Source organism: Sabethes cyaneus, chromosome 2 (genome assembly GCF_943734655.1).
Source record: "Sabethes cyaneus chromosome 2, idSabCyanKW18_F2, whole genome shotgun sequence".
NCBI classification, from domain to species: Eukaryota; Metazoa; Arthropoda; class Insecta; order Diptera; family Culicidae; genus Sabethes; species Sabethes cyaneus.
Genome location: NC_071354.1, coordinates 141,157,959 through 141,184,359, shown reverse-complemented (window position 1 = coordinate 141,184,359; position 26,401 = coordinate 141,157,959). Strand labels below are relative to the sequence as shown.

The window sequence follows — 26,401 nt, the reverse complement described above, 5'->3', positions numbered from 1 at the left end:
CTTTGCAGGGGGATTTCTTTACGGCTATTTTTAGCTTCCTCATCATCATAATAAAAATGCTATTTAATTGTATCCGACAGTCATCTTAGGGGCAAACTTCAATCGAAATACTTATGACATCATTCAGACGTTTTCTATCTTTGAGGTTTATTAGATTTTTCTAAATAGAGTTGTACCAATTTTTAATAACAATCACACTGCGAAATGTTTGTCCTCTTGGATTCTTTCCCAAATATTCGGAAAATTAATGTATTTTGCGTCAAAACAGAATTCAGAGCTAAAATAATAGAATAAATCAAGCATAAACAATTTCCACTTGCAACGATACCCTGCATCAAATAAAAGCCCATGACATGAAAAAATTAAAAAGCAAATGAAAATTGTGCCACCCTTTACGTTCGGTCTGCTGATTCCTATTTGCCCCGGTTGTTTCCGTCCGGTGATTTTCGCCAATATCGTTGATCGTTGCAAATTGTACTTACTCTATTCTAGAGTTTGCCGTTAGTGGCACCAGCCAGCGTTATGGCCGAAGTATAGACATATAGTAACCGACTAGTAGTGGTGTTCAATGCAGTCTTTCCACCAGAAGATGTCAGTAAAAACTGGTCTTAAACGATAATGGGCAGCATTATGAGCGCCGAGAAAATGTTTTATGCATGACGGCAGGTCGGAGAAATAACCGTTCGTGGGGCTGAAAGCAGGATCTGAATTTAATTTTTTTTTATATTATCAAGAAAAATTTGCTTACTTTTTTCCTTTGACAAGGATTGCAAACAGCCCGGGCATTGTCTACGTAAGCTTGAAAAGAGCCGAGGTTGGTAGTTGATTTTGAATGGAGACTGCTTCCCGTAGAACATTACAAAACGGCTCGTGCTTTTTGATTTACCTAACGATTCAACTCTTGTTAATCCAAGAAATCAAAAATTCTAAGATGTTGGTAAGCAAATGCTTTGGTTTGAATGTCACAGTAGAATCTCAAATATACAAGAATGAATGAATGGATTAACTGTTCATAAGCATCAGAATCAATAGTAGCAATATATTCTAGACATTTTTTCTTCCGTAAAACATCGCTTGCATTACAATTTATCTAGCAAGTATTGATTTTGATAAAACTAAACATTTTTGTATTCAGACATTTTTAATATTCACTGGGTGCCTTAGCATCATGAAATCATAAAAAGAATTATTAGAATTTGTAATTTTGTAATTTATATGGGTCGTTATCCATCCTGGAGACAGGAAAAACGACAAAGCAGCTCGAAAGGACCGCATTCCCGCCGAACTTTTGAAAGTTGAAAGCGAACGTCTGTATTGTGAAGTCCATCAGGTTATACCAAAGGTGTGGAATGAGGAGGAACTTCCTACGGATTGCTTGGAAGGTCTCATATGCCCTATTTACAACAAGGGTCACCGACTCGAATGCAGCAATTACCGAAGCCTTACTTTCTACAATTCTGCATACAAATTTCTCTTCCGCAGTCTGTTTCTCAGACTGAGTCCGTTGCAGGAAACCTTTGCCAAAGCAGGTTTCCGAGAGGGACGCTCCGCGACGGACCGCGATGTTCACCTTGCAACAAATCCTCGATAAATTCCGGGAATTCAGACATGCAAACTCACCGATTGTTTATATACTTCAAGGCGGCATACGATTCAGTTAAACGAAACGAGCTGTAACAGATTATGCTTGAACATGGTTTTCCAACAAAACTGATTAGGGACTTTTGATGGTTCAAAATCAAGCATCAGAATAGCGGGTAAGACTCGTTTGTGACGTTAGATGGTTTGAAGCAAGGTGACGGACTGTCGAATTTGCTGTGCAACATTGCATTTGAAGTGCTATTTGAAACATAGGCGTGCAGAGAAGCGGAGCATAATTGCGAAATCTCATATGCTTCTAGGGTTTGCGGATGGCATCGTTATCATCGGTGTTAACCGTGAATCTGTGGAAGAAGCGTACGCGCATCTTAAGGAGGAAGCTGCGAGGATAGAGCTTATCATAAATTCTACCAAAACAAAGTATATGGTGATTGATAAAAAAAACGTGGTAGCCCTTCGGGTGTTGGAACTACGGTAGTGATAGATGGAGATTCTTTTGAACTGGTCGACGAATTTGTTGACCTTGGTAAGTTAGTGATATGTGTCAACGATGTGAGTCGTGAAGTAAAAAGACGGACAGCGGCTGCCAACAACGCCTTCTACGGATTACGCAACCAGCTGAGGTCGCGTACCCTACAATGGCGTACAAAATTCACGCTCTGTAAGACACTAATACTCCTGCTGGTACTCTAGGGCCACAAAGCAACGACGTTAAAAGAGAACGACCGATGGGCTCTTGACGTTGTTGAGCGTAAGATCCTTGGATTAATTCTTGGCAGCATACTAAATTAAGGATTGGCGCAGACGCATGATTCGTGAAATATACCAAGTACATAAAGACGTAGATATTGTGTAGTAACGAAAACACGGCCTGGCCTGGCCACGTAACAAGGATGCTGGATGAGAGACTAGCGAAAACAATATTTAGCAGAGAACCCGACTGAGGCCGACGACTTCCAGGTAGATCCCGTAACCGTTGGACGGGCACTGTCCTCGTCGATGCTAGAGCAGCGGTTGTTAGGAGCGACTGAAGAGTGGCAGCCCAAGACCGAGAAACGTGGAGACGTCTCCTGAATTCGGGACGGATTCAATAAACGGATTTTCACCGAAAAAGTAAAAAATAAGTAACGTTATCCTGAAGGCCGTCTACAAAGTGCTATCCTAAGTCATCTTCCATTGACTATTATTACTGGTCAATAGATTCCTGGCTGGCATTATTGAAAGTCGGTTATCACGACCCAAATTCCATCTGTGAAAGGCTTTCGGACCCATTCAAAACTCACAGAGGACTACGACAAGGAAATCTCTACCTGCCAGCTCTTCAACATTGTCCTTGTAATGGCTTATAGGTCCACGATGATAAGAACCACGCCAGGAAACGCATGCTCACTGCGGCACGTCAGAACAAAAAAAAAGTATAAAGAGACTAAAGCTGCGGAAACTTCTTAAAACACAAGTATGAGAGATTCGGCAGCAACGACACACAGAGTTTCTACAAAACGGTGAGGTACAGGAATTTTTCCATGCCTGTGATGTGTATTAATAGTGCTGTCAACCTGCTTACTGGCAAAACGGCGGTAGCACCCAGGTGGAAGGACCACTTCCAGACGCTGTTGAATGGAGTGGAGAGGTGCACACAGAGAGCAGCAGGAACAAGATAAGGATTATGGACGATGGCCAAGCTGTGGAGCAACCAACACAAGAGAAGATTGAGAAGGTAATCAGTGAGCTGAAAATGGTAAGGATACTAGTTGAACTTCTAAAATCGAGGATCGGGTGGCGTCGCAATCCACGAAATACACGAATTACATTGTCAAGATTTGGGAGGAAGAACAAATTCAGGAGGAGTGTTTGAGTGACCTCATTTGCTCTATTATTAAAAAAGGACATCAACTAGAGTGTGAAAACTTTCGAGCCATTACATTGCTCTTCCGTATTCTGTTCTGTAGACTGTAGACACTTAGCAGAGTCCTTATTCGGAGAGTACCAAGCTAGTTTTCGTAAATATCGCAGCACGACGAATCAGATGTTTACCCTGCGTTAGTTGCGACAACTTGAAGACTCATCATCTGTTTGTGGACTTTAAAGCAGTGTACGATTCAGTCAAAAGAACTGCTGGAACATGGTTCTCCGACGAAACTAGTTGCGCTGATTCGTACGGTGCTGGAGGGGTTAAAATCAGGCGTCAGGATAGTGCGTGAGACCTCAGCCGCTTGCGTGGTGTTGGATGGAGCGTAGAGCTGTGGAAGAAATCTTTATGCCTTTCAAGTGGGAAGCAATGAGATTGAGACTTACCATTAACACCACCAAAACGAAGTACATGATTGCTGGTAAGGAACGTGGGAATCCAAATGGTGTTGGTGCCGAGGTGAATCTGGATGGGGAACGATATGAAGTAGTAACGTATGCTTTAATAAAATGGATTGAAATGGAATAACTAAGACAGCTAATTGAGTTTGATTAATTTCCAATGAAAGGTAATTATATTAGTTTACTTGCAAAAAAAAATCTACGGCCTTGCGAGCGGTCTTTCGGCAGTTAACCGGAACATTCGCCATGGCGGACGAAAACATGTTCGTAGGCATATTTTTGAGTTCTTTCTTCTTCTTTTATTCACCAAATCCTCCTCAGTTTTCGCGACAAAATTGTTGGAGTAGATCTTACGCTTCAGGTTTGCCTAGAAATTCTCGATGGGACGCAGCTGGGGGACTTTGGACGGGTTTGCCGACTTCGATATTCAGGCGCTCCGTCTCCTTCAACGATCACTTCGAGTGGTGAGCCGACGCCAGATACGGCCAGAACACCGCGTCTTCGCCTTTAGGGTATTTCTTGATGAACGACGCAACTTCCAGCAGGCACTTCGTACTATAAATATTCCCGTTCACGACCAGTCCGGAGCGAAAGAAGGGCGGTTTTGATATACCCTTCTCGTTAATTCTCAGCCACAGCAGCACCTTCTTTGGGGAATTTGATGTATGAAATGAACTTCACCTCGGAGCTAGGCTACTCGTCGCCAATTCGTTGCGCGTCTCGACACACACACAAGTCTGCTTCAACCTGGTCGTGCTATCTAGCACGATCTATTCCTGATGCCGGTGAGGATTTTGAAGAGAACGAGTTTCACTGCACAGTCGTCCGGCATCCTTGCGACGTGGCCGGCCCACCGTAATCTTCCCACCTTCGCCGGGTGTACGATGGGAATCTCTCCAACCAGTACCTGTAGCGCGTGATTCATACGCCTCCGCCACTCTCCGCTTTCCGTTTGTACTCCGCAACACCTTTCGTTCAAATACGGCATAAGCACGTATGTCCTCCGTAAGCAAACTTACTATCTCAAGTCCGTAGAGGACCGGTACCGGTCTGATTAGCGTTTTGTACATCTTCAGCTTTGTGCGGCGACGCATACTCCCAGATCGAAGCATCTTGCGAAGGGAAAAGTAGGCTCGATCTCCAGCTTGAATGCGTCGTTGGATCTCCTTACTCGTATTATTGTCGGCAGTGACCAGAGATCCCAAATATACGAACTCATCAACGTGGTCCGTGGGAGGCAAACGTTGCTTTCTCTGGAGCCTCTTCTTACCATATATTTGATTTTCGACGCATTGATTTGTAACCCTATCCTCGTAGCCTCCGCAAACTGCCTCCGCCGTTCCAAGGTTTCTAGGAATGACGTCGAGGTTGTCTGTGACGGCTAGGAGTTGGCTACTCTTGCTAAAGATGGTTCCTTTCGCTTCGATGCCCGCTCGCGAGATCACACCTTCGTTTCTGGAGGATTTTTCAAAAACTAAAACTTTGATCCGAAGTAGCACGGGCCCCATAAAGTCCGCCTGATACTGCCCTACGAATTCTCTTGCTGTTGGGGATAGACGACGCAGCAAAATCTGGGAAAGCACCTTGTAGGTAGCGATGACCAACGTGATGCCGCAGTCATTACAGGTCAAAGCAGTGCTCTTTTAATAAAAAGAGGGGATATTTAGGAATGTCGATCATAGATAGCTGGAGTATTCACGTAAAATGTGAGTCACGAGTCTGTTTGTCTGTGGTAATAGCTTTAAATAAAAAATTAAAAGTAGCAAGAAAGCTTGGTATCCAGTTATAAAAATGTCCTTCCCTCCGAGTTGCTCCTTATATCATGTTTTCTAGTTTTAATAAAGGTGGTTTCTCATTTCATGCTCAATAAAATAAAAAAATAATTTTCACTTTATCTTTTCTCAATTTCTCATATCTTCTTTACATCACTTGCACAATTCAATTGGGAAAACAATCCTGTAACTATTGCTGTAAATATTTCGTTAAAAACATCTGAAAGAAAAAGTATTTTACACTATGTACAAAGTTGGTAAGGCTCAAAAAGAGTATTCATCTATCATCATCTTTCGTATCGTTAGAACTTGTTGTTAGCACTCTACTATTCCCCAATTCACACCTAATTCAAATGTATGTTTCTAATTAATTCCACTTTACATTTAAAAAAATCTAAATTCTGTAAGAGAAAAAAACTAAATGAAGTAAATGTTTCTAATTTCAAATTGTGACAAAACGATGACGTTAACCAATCTATTCTCAATAATACGATTTAATCAACTTTCGTCAGCGAATGACGTGTATCGGCTGGTTACATTTAACGAACCTGACTAATCGAAAGCATGTTTAGTGAGTGAATCCCCGTAAGCAACCCTTTTTAATTTCTTTCTATGATTTCGTTCTATATCTCTAGCTCAAAAACGATTTTATCTGTGTTTATCCGTTTGAAACTGAAAAAACAAGGAATTTTGAAAACAGTTGTAATTTTCTTTCTACTCGAACACAGTGCTCCGAAATCAACCAAACCATGGATCGGCAGCTCGAAACTGAACTGTCGCGGTGGAAACTCCCCAGGTCCACTGGAGGCTATCTTTTTCGGACCGCAGGTCGGCAGTGGAGCTAAATGCGGCGGTGGTTCTGCCGGCCGGCTAATGCATGCTCGTAACGTCCATAAAGAAATCTGTGCCTTGCTGCTGGGAGCGCTCGAATCGTTACGACTTTCGTTGCAGGAGTTCTGCACTGTACTACCACACCAATGGGCATCCTTGACTGGATCGACACCACTTTCCAACTTGGACACCGAACAAAGACTGAGGAAGCTGGCAGATTCGGCGAAGGTGAGTTAGCTTAATTGTTAGAGTTCATAATAGCATGTAACAATGGTTCCATGTTTTAGCTGATGGATACCGAAGATGACCTAGCAGCACGTGCCAATTCCGACATTGCACAATTGTGTGCAGAATGCATTCTCTACTGGAGGCGTGTACTTTCCGCTGCAACGCAGCCTTCGGTGCACAGTTTGTTGTCAAAGAAACATCATATTCTCCGTGTTAGGCGCTTCGCAGAAGGATTTTTTGTTATTGAAAACCCTCGTCATACTGCAAGCGGGTGCTATGACTCTAATTATCAGAATTATGTATCAATTTGCGAAATGGCACGACGATCTCGATATCTGCCATCGTTACCACCTTTACCGGTTCACTGTACACCTCTAGATGGAGATGCGAGTTCCCTTCCGTTGATATTTGAGGACCGTTACACCGACTCTAACGATTACGGCAAACGTCGCTCTGGTAGTGAACCTCACCTCAACGGACACAGTGGAACATTAGGGAAATTGAAAACGCACCATCATCCAAACAAGATAGCTCCAATTCTGAATACTAAAGAATGTTCATGTGGGATTTCTTCTTGCTATATCGAACCAATGCCAAAAATTTGTGGTAATTATATGGGACTCATGACCACGCGTTATGCGCTTGGTGGAGATATTCTGCAAGCTAGCTTATCAATTACCCCAGCGGCAGCCGCGTCTCAGAATGGCCTCTGTACAAAAACACTTTCTCGGCATTCCGTTTCTACTTTACTAGAGCCCGAGTGTCAATGGGATCAGTTTAAGGCAATATATGCTCCTGGTACCGCAGTATCCGGAGGAACACTACCAACGCGTCACAGTAAATCTCTGGATCAGCTTGAAGTGCAAAACACTACCGCATCCTTACCACGCCAGCACGTCCACCATGTCAATTACAATAATTACAACAATCAAAAGCAGATAATCTATCACCAACCTGGCAATGCAATCATACAAGCTATTCCTGCAAAACCGAAGAAAAACACAGTTCAAGCAGAAGACTTGCTAAAAAATATCAACGAATTCAGAGAAAAATACAAGAATCCTGGTGATTACCGTAAACCCATTGTCAATAATGGATCACTTGGGTCTGGTGTCTATGAATCCAAAGACACCACATGTCAGTTGATCAAAGACCACATTCCCAACCACGTTCAATCGTCAAATCGGGCACCCAAAATGACCAATGGTTACGCTGTCCCAAAACATAGCTATACACATGACAACAATCACAAAACACAACAACCTGGCTGCTACTACAATTCTCTGCCAAAAGGGGCCGGAACGGGCCTCGCAATACCACCGAGAAATTCATATCCACCAATACGGAGTAAAAAACAACAATCAACAGGATCACTCAACACCAAAACGGACTCGCATACAATTCCGCGGAGTAATTCCTCCTCCCAAATTCTTCGTGTTGAAAATGGATCCTCAAATGTCAACAGTAATACTCTCCCTCATCGACCGATGGAGTTTGCCCGAATACGTGTGTCTGATTTCAAGCAGATGATAAATAAACAACGACGTAACAGTAAAGGCACTAACGGTACTAACGATTCCAGCAGTACCGAAAGCCCTGCGGTAACTCCAAAGACACGAAGTAAACAGCGACGACTGTTGTCTTCAGCGAGTGTCCCGTTTAAACTGGAAAATCTGGAACTAGAACAAGCCGGTGGAACTAACGGTTTCAGCGAAAGTCTTCCGAATCTGGCACCACCTCCTGCATTCAGCAACTCTCCACAACCTCCAACGCGCTTACGACGAAGGCACTCCAGCAGTGAATCGACTTCCTCACTCAGTGAGCAATCGGGGTGGGTCTCCAGCAGACGAAGCAGTATTCCTTCCAGTCCAGATACACTGAAAAATGATCCTAGGGTAGTCAGTGGTGCTCAGTTGCGAAAAAAACTGTTGAAATTATTAAATGAACAGCCAAGACTGCTAGGTCGCAAAAGTGGTAACCAATCGCATGAGTTTTTAGTAAGAAGTAACCAGAGTTCCATGAAATCCCGATCGAACAACGACAACATTAAAGGTTCTGTTCAAACTGAAAACTGGAATAATTTAGAAAAAGAGTGGAACGAACCGAAATCGTTGCAGAAAACAATCGACAACAAAAAAAATTCTCTGCATAATACATTGGATACACGTCCGTCTAGAAGAAGCACTAAGAAAGAAAAATCGAAATCGGACTTTGATTTAGTCAATATTTCTGATTATGTCTTCGAAGACCTTCGCTTGTTGCCACCGCAGCAATTTAGAGATGCCCCACCACCACCCGACGAGTTTCGAGATCCTCCATCACTGGTGGAAGATAAATCAAAACAAAATTTGATGACTAAAAAGAGTCATTCCTCACCCAATCATGCTCCTAAGAAACCATCAACGGCACAAAAATCTCAGCCACCTCCTCCGGTAATTCCTCAACAGCAAGCAATCCCTTCGATGATTATCCAACAACAGCAAATTATCCCGGCAGCCCATCAATACCAAATTCTCCCAGTACAGCAGCAAATTCTGCAACAGCCACAGTACAGCAAACCCATTCTGCAACCGTCAGCAGCGGCACCACTTGTTTTCAAGAAATATGAAGTCCAAGCTATCGATAATCCACTCTATCATATATATGAAGTCGTCAAAACGCCACGACCGGTTATCAAATCGCAAAGCTCTACCGAACTTGCTGCCATAGCCAAGTGTGCAGAGACGCTTAACAATCCAAACGCAACCATCAGCGTTACCAACCAAAATGGGCATCATCAATCGCAAACCATTCCAATTCCTCCCGAACGAAAATCATCTATGCGGGATTTGTCCCGCGCTCAGCAGTCCAAAGTTGATGAAGATGAAAGCAAAAAGCGAATTGATCCTCCCCTGCAATTACTCGAGTTCGAAAAATGCCGTGAAGAGTTCCGAAAGCAAATTAACTACTCGGGCTCGATCTATTCCGATTTCCAAAAGCTTGCTTCGGAGATGCCTTATTTTCACATCAGTGATGAATTTCGTGCATTTTCCACCAAAGGTTTACATTTGGTGATCTGCGTTCATGGACTGGACGGTAACTCTGCCGATCTGCGGTTAGTACGGACCTATCTAGAACTTGGATTACCGGGAGCGCACTTGGAGTTTCTCATGTCCGAACGAAACCAGGGCGATACGTTTTCCGACTTCGATACGATGACGGATCGGCTAGTGGCGGAAGTTCTGTATCATATTGAAACTTACCAGCTTAATCCAAACCGAATATCATTCGTTGCCCATTCGCTGGGTACTATCATTGTGCGATCGGCCTTGGCAAGGCCCCAAATGCGACCATTGCTATCAAGACTGCATACTTTTTTGTCACTGTCTGGACCACACCTTGGAACGCTATACAACTCCAGTGGACTGGTGAATATGGGTAAGTCCTATCTCACTACAAGCTGAATCGATCTCTACTCTGTTATATGATATTTTACACCTATAGACTTCGATTCTATAGACACTTGAATCCGACATTAATTTCACAACGATTAGACCAAGGAAGGTTGTATTGCCATCAATCCATAGTACACCATTCTATTACTTCAATTACATTTTTTATTTTACTTTTAATTTTAAATTACAAAGGACTAATCTGTGCAGTATTGGTTTTTAATAACGTAGCATTTACGTAGCATTTATTTATCGCATGGATAAAGCTTGATCGCATTATGCCAAAAAACACAACCGTTCTTGAATACCCATTCGATCCCACATGTACCCAAAAATTACAACCCGACAAATCTGCCTCCGTGTCGCCCAACCGAAGATGATCGAGTATCGGGGATAACCCGATTATTCCACTCCCCCGGTAGCTGCTCTGTATCCTAAATTCTAGCAATTTGCCGGTGTAGACAAGTGGCTTGCCCAGAAATAGGACCAGAAAATCCTATTTCAATTAGTTCCGCTCTGATGACGCCTTTTCCGGCTAATTTAGTATTCTTTAGCTGTTTGATAGCCTCCTTACCTTCGCCTATCGTTGGGGCTGGTACCTCTTCTCCGTTTGTCGCAAGTGCTGATTGAATCTTTTGGCCAGATCACGATCGCGCGTCAAAATACTGCCACTTATCCGGTGTCGGTTTCGGCTCACGGCACAAAGCCTATACGAGATCCATTCAGTTTCTAGAAAAACTTTTGTGTTCCCTGAGAACGATGCAACCGCTCCAACTCCACATACTGCTGCACTTCGAGGCAGCGTTCTTCTCTCGGAAGATTTGGGCTCTGTCTATGACTTTCCACGTTTGGACGTGTGGCATAGCGCAACTTGGCCGCCCGCGCAGCGTTTGGCTAACCTAATTATGTTCCAACAGTCTTCGAGAAAGGCTTCGTCCAGCTCGTTCTCTTCCTGAAACGCACCCTTGAATGAATCCGCGCGGTTTCGGGCTACGTCTGGCTGCTTCAGTCGCGCAAGATTTAATTACCGAGGCTGCTGTCGCGTCGGTACCGAATGTTATTCACAAATATAAGCTTTGGGCACATCCTAACCATCACCAGGTAGTGGTCCGAATCAACATTAGCGCTTAAATAGGAACTGACGTCAATGATGCCTGAAAAATGCCGGCAGTCGATAAGTCTTTGGCACGTTTTGTCCCACGGTCGTGTGTATTGCCGCAGCTCTGGTAGATGGTATATCCATTCTCCATCTATGAACGAATGGCAGTTCCATGTCCCGATTTTCCAAACCGTATTCTTTTTCCGTCGCTTGCGTTCATTCCGATTGTTCTAGTCCGAATTTATTTGTTCATCGTTCATTGCTTGCAAAGCCTTGGCCGCGAACCACTTATCTCGTCGGAAGACCAATGAAGCTCAAAAAAACCCTCCTTCACTGTCAGCATACGACCTTGGTTTCCACAGGGATTCGTTACCCGATCTCCACTAAAGGCTGGTACCAGGAGGAGGAATAGGATGAATAGGAATAGAAGTTACTGAATAAGAGGCTATGAACCACTGTATGGTCTATTTCATACCAACATTAGCGCAAGGCACCGACGGTTCGTTTTATTCAGACGTATACCAGCTTCCTCTCCCCAAGATATGTCCGATTCACCTCCTCCTATGCTCCCAAATCTCTGTTTCTATAGCACGCTGTTGACGTCGCCGATGATGGAGATCCGAATTGGAGATCCAAGTGTGAGACACCAAACCTGAATGACTATCACAGGAAACGGTTAAAGTAGATCTGCAGGTTTCCCGTTGTCTACGCCGATACGTAACACATTTCACAGGCGTGTAACACAAATTTCAATATAGAAGTTCTTGTATTGATCGATAAGTTGGTTTAACTAGAGCACCAAACATACTAAACGTACCACACAAAGGCACACCTAGCCTTCCTAACCCATTCGCCATCAGTCTTGATGCCACAGTATGGCGTTATCTGGCTATCAAGATATTGAAAAGCTTCCACTTCCTCAACTTATCTGTATTCCCGCTGCTTTAAAATCATCGACTTGGTCTTCACGACATTCAGCATAAGACAAGCCGCCTTGGAGCTGTCGTCCGTAACGACACAAGAACGTCTCAACTTCGAAGAGATGAACTAGCTTATTTATCTCCTAGATCAGATTAAGAGGCACCTTGAACAGTACTTTGAGCACTTTCTTGGAAGCTTTTAGCTGCATCCAAGCCACCGGAAATATTGCAGTTGGTGCAACATTTGCGCTGGCAATACAGCTTACAGCATCTCCGTTAAAATACAGTCTACTCTTGGTACTCTGCTGAACTATGGAGTCTTGAGTAAAACCAGGTGCTTCTGTCTTGTTCACATGGTTCATACCCGGTCAGTATTGAGTTTATGTCTTCCTCCGCCCATTGATTAGCCCCCAGTGTTCATCCAAAATCCATTCCCTACGGCGACTGCCCACTTTACCGAAGAATTTAGTACACGTTGTAACGAAAGTATTCTTGATGCCGATCGATTGTTCCTCAATAGTTCCGCCAGGCGGTACTTCTGCAGCTAGGGATACTAATGTTTCAACGAAAAACTGTTTTCACCTAGAGTTTTCTAACCAGCGGACATCGTAACAGTATTCGACTTACTTTTCCCGTTGTTGAATATAAGTGTTTTTCGTATCTTATTTTCAATATCCTGCTTGGAGATAATACTGATTATAAGTAAACTATTTTGTCAGGGATGTGGTTTATGCAGAAATGGAAGAAAAGTGGATCCCTCCTGCAGCTATGTTTAAGAGACGCGCCGGACCTTCGTCAGAGTTTCTTATTTCGGTTGAGCCAGCGGAGCACTCTGCATCACTTCAAAAATGTCCTGCTGTGTGGATCATCACAAGATCGCTATGTTCCACCGCATTCGGCACGTTTGGAACTGTGCAAAGCAGCTGTCCGCGATCAGTCAAATCTCGGCGTTGTATATCGGTAAGCCTTTGCAATGCACTTGCTTATTTACTTTAATACAAATGGAAACTTTTAACTTCTAGGGAAATGGTTCAAAACATCATCGCCCCAATGTTGGCGCGGCCGGATTTGACGCTAGCCCGATATGACGTACACCATGCTTTGCCAAACACAGCAAACGCATTGATTGGCCGCGCCGCTCACATTGCCGTGTTAGATTCGGAATTGTTTATCGAAAAGTTCTTACTGGTTGCTGGTTTAAAGTATTTCAGCTAGCTGCTTGAACTTCTGACAGCGACGGTGCAGAGAGCAATACGAAATATTGTAATAAATAGTAGCATTAGTAGCCTAAAATTACTAATACATGTTCTACCACAAATTAATGAGTGATTTCGTGAAACTATATTAATCTGGTGGATGTGATCAATCGTAACACATTTCAAGAAGGTGAACGTAAACTTAAAAAAAATACCAAACCTGAAATGACTGATTCCGAAGCCTAATTTGCGATCTGTTAGACTCGTTATAGCATTTCTATATACTTGTTCTAGTACATACTATGAATACAAAAAAAATACATTGTGAAACGAATAATAACAACAATTGGTACAGGGTCAACAAAATTACAAATTTTGCCGTATGTGTTAACTGTTACGTGTTTATATCAGCGAAAGCAGCTCATTTTAATAATCGGTACGATTTTACATAATGTTATTTAACAAGGACCGTCTTCACTGCCGGCTGTTTTCCAATCATGGTAGTCTGTATAGTTAGTTTTTCAATATTTTTGCAAGAATTCAATGCTGTTTTGTTTTTTGTCCTGTCCTTTTTCTGTGTTAGTGAATAAACATATGATCAAAGATATAATTTCGTAAATGAGACTGATTTAATCTAAACAAACCAAACCAAATTCGAAAGGTATTAGATTTAATGATTAAGTGTATATCTTACCAACTTACCTGGTATAAGATATAAATCAAAAAATGGGAATCAACAACATGTTCAACAGACCAGAATAAACGGATATTAGACGTAAACATTATACGACAGTAGCTAGAGTAGAACTTTTAAGAGAAAGAACAGGGATAGCAAATAGATTTGAAGGGGCCGTAAGGTTAAGCAATAAATTAAACATTCTGTTTAGAATTTTCGATATATGTTTCAATGTCATGTTTAATTTGAAGTGAATGAAAAGCCTCGCGATTGAGTTCAAAGTAAGTAACAGAAGGCCAATTCAACAGCGTGACATAAGATTAAATTCAAAAGAAAATGTTCTTCGTTCAAATTCTTGAAAATAAAATAATTAATGGCAGCGATAAAAAGATTCAACACATACGTGTATGTAAATGTTAGCGAAGCGAATTACAGGTTGGTTCACCGAGAGTTGCCATTCGTCTTGAATGTAAATCACTTGAAAAACCGTCTACTTAAATTTTAATAGTCTCCCAGAATCGCAGGAGAAACAAGAAAAATGCAGAATGATTGTAGGAAAGTGCAAAATTTTTGATTTGATTGGATACATTTGGATTCGACAAACTAATTCAAAATTTGTTTAAAAATATGTCCTTTTCTAGAGTAAACAGGAAGGTTTTCGGTTTCCTTGCAATGCTAAACCTACACATTTATTTTTTACCATAATTTTACATCGCTGTTGAACTTGAGAAGTTTTTGTTGAAATTGTTTATTAAAGTTTATTTTCAAGAAAAATTTAAACTAAACGTTAATTTTATATTTTCTCGTGATTGCATTTGTAATAAACAGTGCAACATTTCAATTTAAACATCAGTTTTACAGTTGGTATCGACTGAATGATGATTGATAAATTATCAAATACAAAATATTCTCTCATTAGAAAAATTTAAACCTAATGGATTTGAAAGATTCTTCTCTTAATAATAAAATTGTTACTTTCAACAAAAAGAAGAGAAACTTTTCTAAGTTTCCACTCCCGTAAGTTCAACGTCTCTCCTTCTATGTAACATCGTAAAAGATATTTGTGAACTAGTGTATATGAGATCTGCATTGCCAATCGAAGAAGATATTATTAATCACAAAGCTTGTGAATAGAACACACATGGGACATATGGCAACACCAAGCATGGTACTTGTCACTATTAAATACAGTTAAATAAAGTTAAATAACGATTCAAATTGATCGGTTTCGAATATCATTACTTAATTCAACAGGATGGTTGATGCATTGCCTACTCGATAAGTTAACCATGCACAAACACAATAATTGTTAGACAAGTAATTTTTGTTTTCCAATTAAGTGTCATGCCTGATCCTGCATCGTGTTCCATGTATGTTCTTGACCACGGCTCATACGATGGCACTAAACGAAAAGAAAATGCGATTTTTAACGACGGAAACATTTATAAACCACCAGTCAATTAAACATAAATACAGAAAATTTTATTATAATAAATAAAATTCAATAGATCGTAGCCTCCAAAGCGAGACCATTCAAAGGAAAAGTCAGAAAGCTGTTGTGGTAAAACACCGAAAAATAAAAAAAACACCAATTTCTTACAAAGCAAAAAGTTTCGTAATATCTTTTAACGGATAGGCAGCCTAACGACATAAGTAATTACTGAAGCATGGATCGACGAGTAACGAAAGACGTCAGTTGTGGACTCGATAGAATCAAAAATGTCCTCATATTTTCGTAGATCACATACTTCGCAACAAATAAAATAAAATCAAAACAAATCTGTCCGCATAATTTCACGTTCGTTGATACAAACACAAATAAAAATAGGAAAAAAAAACAAAATAGAACTAAAAACAAGGATTAATCATCTCCGGATTTCAGCAAATACTTCAAACACCGAAGAACCCCGTTGTACGATGATAGAGCTAATGATATTCCCGTAGAAACGTAGAATAGGAAAAATAAAAAATACTCGTTGATAATTTATGGAAGTAAGCAAGCATTACCGAATAATCAAATCAACCATTTTAGACTCTAGGTGAAACATAGGTGCAGTTCTTCTTCGGAACTATCGAAAATAACACTATATACATAGCAGAGTAGGAATAAAAGAAGCGTTACACTACATAAAGGTGCAATTTAGATTTTGGCACACAGTTGGTTGCAATGTCTTCAAACAGCTACTGCGGATTGTTTCGACCGTTTACCGCCAGAGACAGCTACGCTGTTGTTCGAGAATTTTAACTGACAGTTATCCTGCAGAATGAGAGTCTATATGATAGAATTGAAGAGATCATCGTAATTATATTTCGGATAACCCATTTTTTCTTGACTGTTGAATACATTTGAATCAAACCTCGTGTTGATTTACGCGTAAACTATATACTTCGTTTTGTTAATGGCATTTTGAAGCAGCAAACGACAGGCGCCATGTCAATGTTCTCCTTTACTCCTGTCCAGAATAAAAATGTTTGAAAAATTTTCCTAATATTTATCACGAAAGATGCTAAAAAATGAGCATGAATAAATGGAATTTCAATCAACTGATAGATACTAGCTATATACTAACTTTATTCTCGATACATATAAGTTACAAAAACTGAAAGTAGGTACAAGAGCATTGTAATCATAAAGAATGGAATGTAACCAAATTAATTGGCACAAGCTGAATGTTTGCGACTGTTACAGTTGTACTGAAATGGATAATTTAACGTAAAGAAGAAATAAGTGTAGTTTCTTTGACATTACGAAAGAAATAATAGAAATAGCAAACAGAAACATGAAGTGGCAAAGCGCGATGATTTCAGAAAGAAAGTCCCTGTTAGCAAAAATCGGTAGGTTTTATGGCCGAATGAAATCTTTTACAGCCTAATTTTGGCAGATTACAAACAGAAAGCGGACCTCATCAACCGCGAACTGCTAGTACTTCTTGGTGTCAAAACAGAACAGAGATCGTGAAGAATTAGAACAACTATTCCGAGTAAATGACACGCGCAAGTTTTGCGAGAAGGTGAACGAAACTCGTAAGATCAATACACCGAAACCTGACATGTATAGGGAAAAGGGAAAATCTAAACACAAACGAGCGCGAGGCGGTCGACAGGTGAAAGCAGTTCTTCGATTAATACCTCAATGGTAAAGTGGCAGAAGAAGGCGGAACGGAAATTAACCTAGGAGTAGCCATGGAAAATAGTAATCGTCCAGCACCTGTCAAGTCAAACGATAAATCTGGTTGCTGAAGACCAACAAAGCCGCGGGTAAGAACTGCCTGCCGGTAGAACTATATAAACATGACCAAGAAACGCTGGCAACCACTCTGCACTGGATTATTTCCAAGATTTAAGAGGAGGAAAAGTAACCGGTGGAATAGATGAGAGGAGTGGTTGTAGACTGGTTATACAAAATGGGTGTTCTGTCGCAAAGGCGAGAAGGCGTGGAGAATCCGTGGAGGCAAAGTCCAATTTTACCAGAGCGGTAGAGCGATCAACGAGCTGGGAACGGGCTTCGTAGTGATGAGCAAAATGCAGGATCGCGTAATGTGCACGTGCACTAAAAGGATAAAAAGCCGTTTCTTCAACTACACCGTCAAAAACGTGCACTGTCCGCACGACCCGACGACGAGAAGGAAGCGTTCCATGCGCAGTTAGAGGCTACTTACGACAGCTGCTCATCACGGGACGTCAAGATCGTCATCGGGGATATGAACGCCCAGGTCGGCAGGGAAGCACTGTATAGACCGGCGATCGGCCCCCATAGCCTGCATACCGACACAAACGATAACGGCCAGCGATGCATCAACTTTGCAACTTTCCGAAGCTTGATGATCAAAAGCACTTCCTTTCCCCATAAAGATATCCACAAAGCCAACTGGAGATCACCTGACCAACGAACCTCTAACCAAATCGACCATATTCTACCGGTGGAGCTAGATGCTTCAACCCTCGAAAACGGATGGAGTATGATACGCTTGGTCGTCAACGAAGCTGCAACCGCGGTGCTAGGTGAGAAAATCTCGAGTGTACGAAATGATTGGTTTGACGGGCAATGCCAACAAGCGATAGAGAAGAAAAAAATAACTTGGGAAAGCTATCTAAGCATACCCCCGAGAGAAAATTTGGACAAGTATCGACGAGCGCGGAGTGAGTTGACCACGATCCTGAGAAAGAAAAAGCGCCAGAAGGAGATCGTGAGGAGCTAGAACAACTATTCCGGGTTAGCCACACGCGTAAGTTATACGCGTGAACCAAAGGAAGGAAGGAGAAGGTGAACCAAACTCTTAAAGGTTACACACCTAAATCTGGCATATATAGGGATGAGAGAGGGGATCGGATCACAAACGAGCGCGAGGTGGTCGACAGGTGAAAACAGTTCTTCGATGAGCACCTCAACGGCAATATAGCGGAAGAAGACGCAACGGAAGTTAACTTAGGAGTGGCTACAAATGACAACAGTGTGCCGGCTCCCGATCTCGAAGAGATCCGGTGAGACATCGGTCAACTGAAAAATAATAGAGCCACCGAAAAAACCGGCTCCCGACAGAACTCTACAAAAATAACTAAGAACCGCTAGCAACGGCACTTCACTGGATAATTTCAAGGATTTGGGAGGAGGAGAAACTACCGAATGAGTGGATGAAAGGTCTAGTCTGTCCCATCTACAAAAAGGCCTACCAGCTAGATTGCTGTAACTACCGCGGCATCACGCTGGTCGACGCCGCCTACAAGAGGCTCTTTCAAATTCTATTGCGTCGTCTATTCCCAATAGCAAGAGAATTCGTAGGACAGTATCAGGCTTCTTTTTGGTGGCCCGTGGTACTACGGATTAAACTTTTACTCTTCGACAAATCCTCCAGAAATGTCGAGAGTGCAACGTGCCCTCGCATCATATTTTCGTGGATTTCAGAGCAGCATTCGATATAGTAAAACGCGAACAGCTATGGCACATAATGCACGAGTACGATTTTCCGGACAAACTGACGCGACTGGTTAAAGCTGCCCTGAAGTGAGTGATGTGCTACGTGCGCGTTTCGGGGCACTCTCGGGTCCTTTAGAATCGTGCAGAGGGTTTTGGCAAGGAGATGGATTGTCCTGTATGTTATTCAATATCACTATTAAAGGTGTGCTCCAGCGAGCGGACATCGAAACTTTTCGATTAAAGTAGGCCAAAGAAAAAGACACCGTTTAAGCTTAAACTGCAAACTTGATTTAGAACGACTTAACAAGAATATACGTGTTCACCGTACAGTATCAAAAAGAATAATGACGCATTTGCACTGCGCCTCTGTTCTGCTCTACACGCTAACCGCTAACTCTGCACGTCTATACGGACCGCTCAAAGTTATGTATATAAAGGTAGCTGCATCATTGCTACACTAACAGAAATGAGAGGTACGATCTTCAGCAAGAGTAGCCAACTCCTAGCCTTGGCAGACGACGCCAACTTCATAACCAGAAACCTAGGGACGGCGAAGGTAATCTACGCCAAACTAAAAACAGGGGCTAGGAGGATAGGGTTACAAATCAATGCGTCGAAAACCAAATATATGGTAAGAATAGGTTCCCGAGAAAGCAACGTTTGCCTCCCACGGACAGTGAGTATTGACGGCGATAAACTGAAACTAGTTAATGAGTTCGTATATTTCGGATCTCTAGCGACCGCAGACAATAATATGAATAAGGAGCTTCAACGATGCATTCAAGCCGGAAATCGAGCCTACTTTTCCCTCCGCAAGACACTTCGATAAAGCGGCATACGCCGCCGCACAAAGCAGCCGATGTATAAAACGCTAATCACACCGATAGTCCGGATTTGGAACAGTAACTTTACTTACGGAAGACATGAGTGCCCTTGCGTATTTGAACTAAAAGTGTGGCGGACTATTTTTGGTGGAGTACAAACGAATAGCGGAGACTGGCGTAGGCCACCAGGAGTTGCAGGCACTACTTGGAGAGATTCCCATCGTACACCTAGTGAAAGTTGGAAGTCTACGGTAGGCCGGCCACATCGCAAGGATGCCGGAGGATTGTGCAGTGAAATTCGTTCTCTTCAAGAACCCCACCGGCACCAGGAATAAAAGGGCCCAACGTGCTAGATGGTTCGACCAGGTTCAAGCCGACTTGCGTGTGTCGAGACGCGCAACGAATCTACGACGAGTAGCCCAGGACGGAGTACTATGGAAAGGAACTCTTGATACGGCAAGAGCCACCCCGGCTCTCGACTGGTAAAGTAAGTAGTAAGGTTCAAAGCAAATAAACCCCTGTCTCTCACGGACGGTAACCGTTGACGTCGATGAACTAGAAGTACTAGATTAGTTCGTGTATTTGGGATAGCTGGAAACCGCGGACAATAACACTAGTAAGGAGATCCAGCCGCGCATTCAAACGGAAAATCGACATACTTCGCCCTTTGCAAAATGCTACGATCAAGAAGCTTACGCCACCGTAAAAAACTGACAGCGTATAAAACCGTCATTAGACCGATAGTTTATTATGGACTTTAATATGTGATGCTGCTCACGGAGCACATACGCGCCCTTGCCGTGTTCGAGCGGAAGTTGTTGCGGATGGTATTTGGCGGAATACAAACTAAAAGCGGAGAGCGGTGGAGGTGTATGATTCAAAAACAGCAGGCACTGCTTGAGAGAATCCCATCGTACATAAGGCGAACGCCGGACGATAGTGTGACGAAAACGGATTTTTTCGACTACCCCGGTGCCGGACCACGAATAGAGGGGCCAACGTGCAAACTAGTTTCAACAGGAGCCACCCTTAGAGCTGAGCAAAGGCGGGAAAGGAAAGCAGCAAAGAACTAATAATAGCACAAGACAGAAGTCATAGTTGAATCCAAACAGGTGCGTGCTACCTTTTACAAATACTAACAAACCTGGCGGCAGAAATACTTTTTTAAACGAAAATCGAACGAAAATAGCGCTAATAAAACTATACTTTGTTCAACAATATTGTAGATAATAATTAACTATACATTCCCCTATTATACTACTTTTTTGAATTCTGTTTCGCTAACGCAAAAATCCGAAAATACAGCCTGCCCGCTCCGAAATATCTTAAATTTCTAATTTACGAAAATGATTCGGAGATTTGGAATTGATCTTTTTGATTTTTTCATGCCTCATGCTTTACTTTAAGCTGTATGTGGACACCCCTTTTTTCGTTTTCTGTTGCTTGTTGCAAGTATAAGATATGTAAACATGCTGAACCCTCAATTGATCAACCGGGTACACCTGTACCCCTGTCAAAATTTTCGAGTTCCAGTTACTTTTGACTGTTACTTTTGAAATATCGTCAAGTCTTGTTATTTACATAATTTTACGTAAATTGAAACATTTAAATAACAATTTTTATATTTATAACTGAGTGCTTCAACTGCTCGAATTTTGTCGGATTTTCAGTCAGTCAATTTAGGGTTAACATAAAATATTTCAGTAAAACAGGGTGAAACAATCCGATCATCTGGATCGATTTATTTACACGCTGACAACAGTGTAAATTTAATGGAATTCCTTTGTTAGGTGGAAATATGAAACAACAGGTTTTGCAAAACTAAATATTATGTTTATTTTTTTCTATATTTATTATTTTTGACTGATTATTTTACTTTTTACACGGCTCTGAACGAGTAACCTCATGCAACGTTTTGCTGTTCATATAATGAAACATAATACTACTACAGTGTAGAAGATATTCTCCGTTTGCCGTTTCGGCTTAGCCCGCGTAAGCGTATGACTGACTCTAACTTAGAACTTATACTCATGTTACTGATGTCTTTATATGAGAATACCTTAGTTTCCCTAAAACAGAAGAGACAACTGAAAAAGTTCAACTTTGAGCAAAACAAAAAAAAACACATTTTTCTTTAAACTTGTGCAACTAAATTTTTCGGCTACAACTTTTCATCTTTTTTCCACTTTTATTAAATGCATTTCGTTTAATATATCCCGGCAGGCTTTCTGGAAAGGTAAGATAGTTTGTTTTGGCTTCGCCATTCTGCTCTCTAATATCACGTTTTTCCTGATTTCGACGTATCAAAAACTTCCAGTGAACTGAAAACAATACACAAACAGAAACACAACAAATTTAAATCCGCGCTAACGAGTCAGTTTGATTGTCCTCATTCTTCGCGTTTCAAGCTTATCAACAAAAATGGAAATTATTCAGCGATTTACCTTAATCACAATCGATATCAATATGATATCAGCTTAATTGCATAGGTAGTCAGTTTTGAAACGGGAAGTGTACTGGCCCTTTAAATACTGGGTTTCAAAAGAAAGTCTAAGTAATACCAAATTGATGTCTGCCTTTTTTCACCACTCACTCCAAATGGCGAGAACACTAACCCGAGGAATTTTATTTTATTCAAATCAATGACTGCGCATTCGCTGACGGTCGTTCAATCACAGGTTCGTACTTCCACTTTTGAATATTTGAGATTTCTTCCATGAAAAATTTGTTATTAAAATACGGCATGTTAAACTAAAATGACCGAAATAATTCCTTGATTGTGTAGTTTTACTACTAAAGCTAGTCCAAAGACCATCGTGGTGTTTACTTTTAACACAGGATAGAAGCTTGCTCCTTTAGAAGGTTGGGAATTTAAAATTTTTCATACATTTTTCTATCGTTCTCTGTCTTTCCACTAGGATTCATAACCCAACCTTGAAATTTATTCCCTCTGCAGTATAAAAATACATTCTAATAAATTCATTGAAACAAAAATTATCAATTTAGTACATGTACATGCAATTTAAACCCAAAAACCGGACATATGTTGCCACTTTCGATAAAAGCCGCTCTTCTGTACTGATGTATCGTCCATATCGGGGACCAGTTATTTCAAAAGCTGATAAATGCGCCAGACACAATATGAGCTTGCCAAGAGGGTTATAATTCGGTGGCTATATTTGACGCACTTATTACTGGTATACACTAACACAATGGGTGAAGAAAAATCATTTACATTCGGTACTTTCGACAGGCTTTTTGGATTTTTCTCAACCTAAAAACAGTCAATGTAGAAACATGAATTTAGACTGCGCAAAACACTTACTTGATACTGGACGCAAGGATCGTATGACCAAGAAATTGTGTACAAACCGGTGCAGAAAATAGACACTGCACAAAGTGGGGTGCAAAACACTAACCGATCGCGCCAAATTAATCCTAAAAAAAAATTGCGGAATATATTTTTAGTTAGTATTTATATTTGAATAGTTTATTATATTCAGGATGTAGAATCCTCTTGTATTTTAACAATGTACAGAGTTAGGAAAATTTTGTTACTTACATACTGTCATTCTACCGATAATGTTCCTTCCATAGGAACCAACAACCGCATAGTGATTTTACCGAAAGTGATCGAATAACTCTCATTTTAAATGCCATAAAACAATGTTACTTACCGGCTGCCACTGAGGCCACGCCGCTGAGGAGTGCCGTCTTGTGCAGACAATTTCCAACTGCAATCCACCGTCCCGTTTCCTCGCCCAGCCTTGACGGTTCAATAATAATGTAGTCTGCCTTGGCATACAAAGCCTTATCCAGTTCCAATTCGAACGTTTCGTGTGCATTCTCTCCTTCATATACCTCACGGATGACGTGGACTGTGGGAGATTTCAGTTCACTATAGAAAGAAAAGCTAGAAGTTAATTTGATAAAGCATTTGATGCGGCATTAAACTCTATTTCTTTTCTAAAACTAAATTAACAGTGAAGACGAAAACAGAAAAAGCAAGTTGATTTCCGCATTTATGCAATTTTCAAAAATAGAACAGAAAAATCTCGTGCCAATCCGTCTACTCCAATTGAGATACACTATTCGAAATTGTTGTTAAAGACACACTCACTCGATTGGGCTGAGGCGTTTTAGTTCATCAAAGGCACTCATTGCCTGTTCCGTGTAAAACCAGGTCAACAGCGCAGAGGTTCCCAGTCCAGAGGCCTGCTATTGTCTCGATCGTTTTTATTAGCCTTATATATGGCCAGTAGAATCAAATTGTAAACTAAATACTGACCGTTAGCGACACATGTCAAAGGGTAGGGAATGGATAAAAATACACGAATCATTAGATAAACCGTTTCAAAGTATCAACTGAAACAACAACTCACAGAAAGTCATTATATCTTATCTTCGAGTGTGTTAAAATTCCCGAATTTATGAGAAAGAAAGCATTCTACAACAGTGTTTTAGCAATATTAAATGGAATGCATTATAACAAAACCAATCGATCCATAACCAGCTTTATTTGGTTTTTGGACGAAGACTAGAAAGAAGGCTTCTATAGAGTCCCTGGAGATAAACACCATCTGCGGATAAACTTTGCTGCTGTCGCACGAAGCTTACTATTGGATGACAATCACCAAGATCGCTCTTTTGGATTTGTGGTTTCCGCGTTAGCCCAGGACTTTACATGCCAAGCAAATGTAATGTAACACAAAATATGTAGTGCCAGTCGTGCACTAACTAGTGCGCTAGTAGTAATATTAGTCAAATAAAATAATCACAATCTTATTTGTAGAAACTATATGTAGAACAACAAGGCCCTGATCGTGTGTCAATCTTGTTTATAAATTTCGACGACGGTCCATCAACAATACCGCGCTTTTTAAATAGCATCATCCTGCGTCCTCGAGCAACTATTAATTGAAAATTTGAAAATGTGGGAATTTCAAAAATGTTTACCTATTAATACATTTTGTACGTGGTGGGGTAAGTGCCCAATACATCAATATTCGAGGGTTCAAACGTTCTCCAAAGCAGATAACGCGGATTCCTTTTGAGTTCCAAGTCTCGTGGCCTTATTTTTTGATTAGGGACATCACAATACAGCATTAAATTTCAAGGCCAAGTACACCAAGAAGGAGTAGTACGGATGAAGACAGTTCATAAAGCTCAATGCCGATTGTAAACATAAAATAAAGCCGTCTATTCGCTCAGCATGTGTAATGGGAACAATTTGCCATGTACCAACTAAATCTACGCGAAGGTTTCTAATGAGCGGTCAAGCGGTCACATGTCTGTCAATACTAAAGTCAACTGACTTCAGTAGGTATCTATAAAAATGGTATTGTACAACGTTTCGGAAAGCTCTTCTCGGGAATATTTTCAGATCTACCATCAACCTAAAAAGTGCTAGTCAGAATACAGTTGACCAAAAGAACAAACCGTACCCAATTTCTATGGTTGTTACCTAATTCAAAAAAATTACAATTAAAGTCATCTTAATGATACCATACCATTTTTTAACAATGATTAAACAAACGATAGTCATGTGTATTTTAGTTTGAATACATTATGTATGATTTGAAGGTCATCTCAGAATGAGTCTTATTAATTGGCTGATATCACTATCCTAGACGTCTGATCACTTCGGTTTATGCAGACATTTTCATACAGATCATCTCCAAAAAATCTATGGCTATGTCTATATCTATGTCTTAAAGACACGTTTCAAGTATTTCGGAAAGAAAATTTCAATACGTTCAACCTAAAAACGCAGACATTTTGGATCAAGGCTACGCGCGGGACTCCTTGCATACTCTCACCCAAGCCACCGATCCGGCATATAAAAAAATCAGTTAACATTAAAATCAACGATATGGTTACGTATGTGTCCCTATTCTAAATCAGCTTCACAAGCTTCGAATACTACCTAAAATTAGATTTCAATTACTTTTTTGGTGGTTTCACTTTTCTTCAGGATTATACAATTGTTTCCATTTTTTATCACGTTTTTTAGCCATTCGATCGCACAATCACTTCCCCTCCGCCGACACCCAACCATTTTTCTACCAATTCACGGTCAAAAGTTCGACTGATTATGTAAAAATTTGGAACGTTCTCTTGCCCAATCCGTTGATTGGGCCAGTTAATTGTTCTCAGTGCGAACTGCGAAGCCATTTCCTCGTTAACCAGTAGCTTTATTTACCTTTGTTGTTTAGTGGACATCTTGAGCAAGAAGCAGCTGCTAACAAGCTAATTTTTATGTTTTCAACACAGAACTTTGAGAATTCTCCTTCTAGCTGCACACAAAACCGATAGCACTCCTTTCTATCAAAAGTAGAGGCAGATAGCGCAGAAAAAGCGTTAAAAATTTTGACGTTTTTGACAGTTCTCGGATCTTTTTCAAAGCGGCGTATCGACGGAAGTAAACATAATCGAGTTTAATTCCGGAGTAGGGTAATAGACACACTTTGGTCCACCATCGAAAATCCCGATTTGCAACGATGGATTGACAACACGGGGTAAATCCGCATGGCGAATCACTTCAAATTTAATAAATACACACTCAAAATAATTTTCACGTCGAAATTACGTGAAAAGTTA

The 26,401-nt window shown here is 41.1% G+C and overlaps 2 protein-coding genes across 4 annotated transcripts in view; one reads left to right on the top strand and one right to left on the bottom strand.

Moving 5' to 3' along the window:
* Positions 1-13,405, top strand: part of LOC128737240 (protein FAM135B) — an 80,996-nt gene extending 67,591 nt beyond the window's left edge. Inside the window, exons 4-7 of the mRNA XM_053831838.1 lie at positions 6,410-6,740; positions 6,800-10,157; positions 12,910-13,150; positions 13,213-13,405. Coding sequence (XP_053687813.1) covers positions 6,410-6,740; positions 6,800-10,157; positions 12,910-13,150; positions 13,213-13,405 — 4,123 coding nt within the window. The remainder of the gene's footprint in view (positions 1-6,409; positions 6,741-6,799; positions 10,158-12,909; positions 13,151-13,212) is intronic.
* Positions 13,406-21,659: 8,254 nt separating this feature from the next.
* LOC128734793 (transmembrane protein 11 homolog, mitochondrial) lies at positions 21,660-26,129 on the bottom strand. 3 transcript variants are annotated; one of them, XM_053829141.1, is made up of 5 exons: positions 26,004-26,103; positions 23,922-24,084; positions 23,479-23,699; positions 23,127-23,239; positions 21,660-23,075 (listed from the first exon to the last, which is right to left on the bottom strand). In XM_053829141.1, exons 2-5 carry the CDS (start codon positions 23,960-23,962, stop codon positions 22,908-22,910), a joined length of 543 nt encoding a protein of 180 aa, XP_053685116.1. In that variant the 5' UTR covers positions 23,963-24,084; positions 26,004-26,103; the 3' UTR covers positions 21,660-22,907. The 3 variants fall into 3 exon arrangements, with proteins under 3 accessions (XP_053685116.1, XP_053685117.1, XP_053685118.1); XM_053829142.1 differs by having other exon boundaries at positions 23,922-24,077; positions 26,004-26,084; XM_053829143.1 differs by lacking the exon at positions 23,922-24,084 and having other exon boundaries at positions 26,004-26,129.
* Positions 26,130-26,401: the final 272 nt, after the last annotated feature.

Coding starts and splice junctions, on each gene's coding strand:
- LOC128734793 (XM_053829141.1), bottom strand. CDS start 23,962: ATGAGTGCCTTTGATGAACTAAAACGCCTCAGCCCAATCGA. Junction 23,700..23,921: donor AAACGCCTCAGCCCAATCGA/GTGAGTGTGTCT, acceptor TTCTTTCTATAG/TGAACTGAAATCTCCCACAG. Junction 23,240..23,478: donor CGTGGCCTCAGTGGCAGCCG/GTAAGTAACATT, acceptor ATTTTTTTTTAG/GATTAATTTGGCGCGATCGG.